The sequence below is a fragment of the Cryptotermes secundus genome, unplaced genomic scaffold, assembly GCF_002891405.2.
Source record: "Cryptotermes secundus unplaced genomic scaffold, Csec_1.0 scaffold1971, whole genome shotgun sequence".
Classification (NCBI taxonomy): Eukaryota; Metazoa; Arthropoda; class Insecta; order Blattodea; family Kalotermitidae; genus Cryptotermes; species Cryptotermes secundus.
The window spans coordinates 12,323-15,963 of NW_019744178.1; the positions used below are offsets into that span (position 1 = coordinate 12,323).

The 3,641-nt window shown below is 43.8% G+C and overlaps 1 protein-coding gene across 1 annotated transcript in view; it reads left to right on the forward strand.

Moving 5' to 3' along the window:
* Nucleotides 1–3,635, forward strand: part of LOC111874627 — a 13,654-nt gene extending 10,019 nt beyond the window's left edge. Inside the window, exon 2 of the mRNA XM_023870273.2 lies at nt 2,932–3,635. Coding sequence (XP_023726041.1) covers nt 2,932–3,275 — 344 coding nt within the window. The 3' untranslated portion in view covers nt 3,276–3,635. The remainder of the gene's footprint in view (nt 1–2,931) is intronic.
* Nucleotides 3,636–3,641: the final 6 nt, after the last annotated feature.

The window sequence follows — 3,641 nt, forward strand, 5'->3', positions numbered from 1 at the left end:
TATTGTTATCTATTATTTCTCTATATGTATCCCAGTTTGTTTTATTGTTGTGTAGTTTAGGAGTAGGTTGTTTATGGATTACTGAGGAGCTGATGGTAGCTATTACAGGAGTATGGTCTGATGAGAGTTCAAAGCTTGGAGTTACGTCAGCATATGTGGAGGATAGTCCTTTAGTAACGAAGAAGTCTAGCAAGTCCGGTGTCTTCTGTGGATCAGTGGGCCAGTAAGTTGGTGTGCCAGTAGACATATAATAATAGTTTTCTTCTTGCATCAATTTTGCTAGTTCTCTTCCTTTAGTTGTTGTTAATCGGGATCCCCAAAGTACATGCTTGCTGTTATAGTCGCCTCCGGCGATGAATTTATTTCCCAAAGTGGAGAAGAATGATTGATAGTCTTCTTTTTTGTTGTTATGCCGAGGGGGACAATATGCAGCTGAAATTGTTATGTCATAAGGCAATGTCCTTACTTTTATTGATGTGGCCTGAAGGAAGTTTTCTTCAAATTTCGGGAGCTGATAGTGGTCGATTGATTGGCTGACAATGATAGCGGTACCTCCGTGAGCAGTGCCATCCGGATGATTGGTACTGTATGTATTGTATTGGGGAATTTTTATGTAACTTTCTGCGGTGAAGTGTGATTCACTTATTAGAAGTATGTCTATAAAGTTTATTTTAAGGAATAATATTATCTCATCCCTGTGCTGACTAAGTCCATTATCATTCCATAATGCTATTCTTAGGCTTGTATGCCTTATTTGAGCTTGTTCAAAACTGTACTGTTTTGTTGAATTAATTGATTAAACATTTGTTTATATTCGTCAAGGAATCTCATTAGAGTTAGTTGGTTATTTTCTATTGAAGCTGGCTGGGTATTATTGTATCTTGAGTCGTTTTTGGTAACTTCGGCGTAGCTTCTTTTGTTTAGGTGAGTGTTGGTTGATTGTCCCCTGGGAATAATTGGCGTAGGAGGAAATTCATTCCAATCTATCATTGGGGTATGAACCTTTTGTTGATTTATTGGCTTATTTGTGATCACTTTATTGCTTCTCTTTATGTTTCGACAATAGTCGCATCCCTCGTAAGTAAAAGTAAAGGAAAGCTATCCCTGTAACAGGCCGTGGAGGCCCAGAGGGCTGTGAGATGTTGGGGTTCCCACATTTTCTAGACAATCTGCTCGTAGATGGCGGCGAGGTTGGCAGCCCTTTACCTCCCAGCAATATCCCAGCTGAGTCGTTCCCAGGGACATAGTGCGGCTGGAAGGATTAGGTAAATAGAAAAATCCAGTGACCTCGTTGGGAATTGAACCCGCGACCTTCAGGCTTGTAGCATAGTGCCTTAACCAATTACACTACCGCGTGCCACCCGTTCAGTTACAAGATACTGAGGGAAATATCTGGACTGAAGAGAGATGGAATGGCAAGAAGTTGGAGGAAACTGCAAAATGAGGTGCTTCAGAACCTTCACTGCTCGCCAAATGCAGCGTGATTCAGAAAGATGGACACAATTTCAATTGGCTATATTTCCTGAATTGTATGTTGCATTTGAATTCTGTAAAGTACAATTGAAAGAGGATGTTGAAAGCTTCTAATGCTACCGCTAGAGCACTCCAGCACCGCGTCAGTTGTAAGCGAGATGGCTACTATACAACACAACATTTTTTGCATTCGTGAGTTCAGTAAAAGTGAGTCTGCGACTGCGGTGCAGCCTGCATTTAGCCGTAAGTTTAACATCCAACCTCAAACGAGGAAGAGCATTTATCGTTGGAAGAAACAATTTGATGAAACTGGCTCTCTGTGTAACGGTAAAAGCCCGGGCCGATCGCGTGTATCGGAGGAGAACGTGGAGCGCATTCGAGTGAGCTTGGAGCGTAGCCCAATGAAGTCAACCCGTAGTGCTAATAGAGAACTTGGACTATCGCAAACAACTGTCTGGCGTGTATTGAGGCGCCGGTTAGTGTACAAACCATACCACCTACAACTGGTACAGGCTCTTCGCCCAAACGATAAGGTAAAGCATGTAGAATTTTGTGACCGTATGCTGAAAAACATGGAAGATGAATTGTTTCTGCCTCGTGTAATTTTTGACGATCGAGTATGGGGTGAATTCAGCTACCGTCTACATGTTATCCGTGCAGCCGGAGGGGGGCACATTGAACATCTATAAACTTCCATGTATGTATAATCAAATGTAATTTACAGAATTCAAATGCAACATATAATTCACGAAGTATAGTCAATTGAAATTGTGTCCATCTTTCTGAATCACCCTGTATAATTACAATGATCAGGTCAATGAGGATGAGGTGGGCCGGACAGGTAGCGCTCATTGGAGAAAATGAATGCATGTAGGATTTTAGTGGGAAATCCAGAAGAAAACCCTAGACGCAGGTGGGAGAATAACACTTAAAATACACCTTAGAGAGATAAGATGGGATGGTATGGACTGAATCTACCTGGCTCAGGATAGGGACCTGTGGAAAGCTCTTGTGAACACGGTAATGAACTTTCGGGTTCCATAAAATGCTGAGAATTCTTGAGTAGGTGAGCGACTGGAGGCTTCTCAAGACGGACTCAGCTCCGTGTAGTCAGTTAGTTAATTAGTTAAGCCGCCGGTATCTGTTTCACCATAATATTTCCTTTCGCCCAGCATTGCCATACACATTATCTTTGTAAGAGAAATAGACGTGTTGGAACTTAATGAGGACCGTCTGCTGCTCACTGTGGCTCTTTTCAGGTTCACTTGAGATTCATTTCTTAGACGCTACCTAATAACTAATGTAGTAGCACCAGTAGGAGATCTTAAGTTTGAAAGTTATTCATTAGCCCTCTGTTAAAAAGGCCGGACACCATTGCTTGGACATGTTAACACACTACATATGCATGAATCGATAGTAGTTAAGTTCCACTTTGAAGGCATTTTCTGTTTTCCACAGCGGCCAGTATCCATACCAGTCGAGGTTTCGGGGGCTATCGGCCATCAACCTGTGCGCCAGAGTCACCGTGGTCTACGCTTCGGTTCCTGGGACCATCAGCTCGCGTGGGCGGGCTGCTTGCAGCGCTGTGGGGTACGGCCTGTTCGCTTCATGCCGCTGTGTTGATCCAAGCTGCCAGAACGCTCGCGGTCAGCAGTTCTGCCGCTGCAAATCATCTGACCAGTGTCACATCAACAAGTCCAAATCTTACAGTTCTTGCGGCTGTGCACCTCTCCTTGTCAACCCTAACCTTACTTGTCGTACTCGCTGTACTCCGAGTGGACTGCCGCTATGACCCTGACTGACCCACATTCCCGGCCACCACTCAAGGTGGGGGTGGCCCGAATGCTGGGATAGGGGTTAGTGTTGTTGGTATTGGTGCTGGTTTCGGGGGAGGGGGAACCACAGCTGCATCAACTGAGAGAGTCAGTCGGGTCGCCTGGGTCGTTTAAGACCATTTCATGTGAACTTGAGTTGATCAGGTAAGATTCTGTTTGCGAATTTGTTGAATAAACACCTGTGAGCAGCTGATGTTATTGTATGCATCTGTAGAGCTTGGGAGTTGTATGTGAGGTTATGAATCTCAGACAGACATGTATATGTATGTACATCAAATGTGGTCTCCTATTCTTGTCAGGGCCACTTTGATGGACCTTGGACAAATTATTATT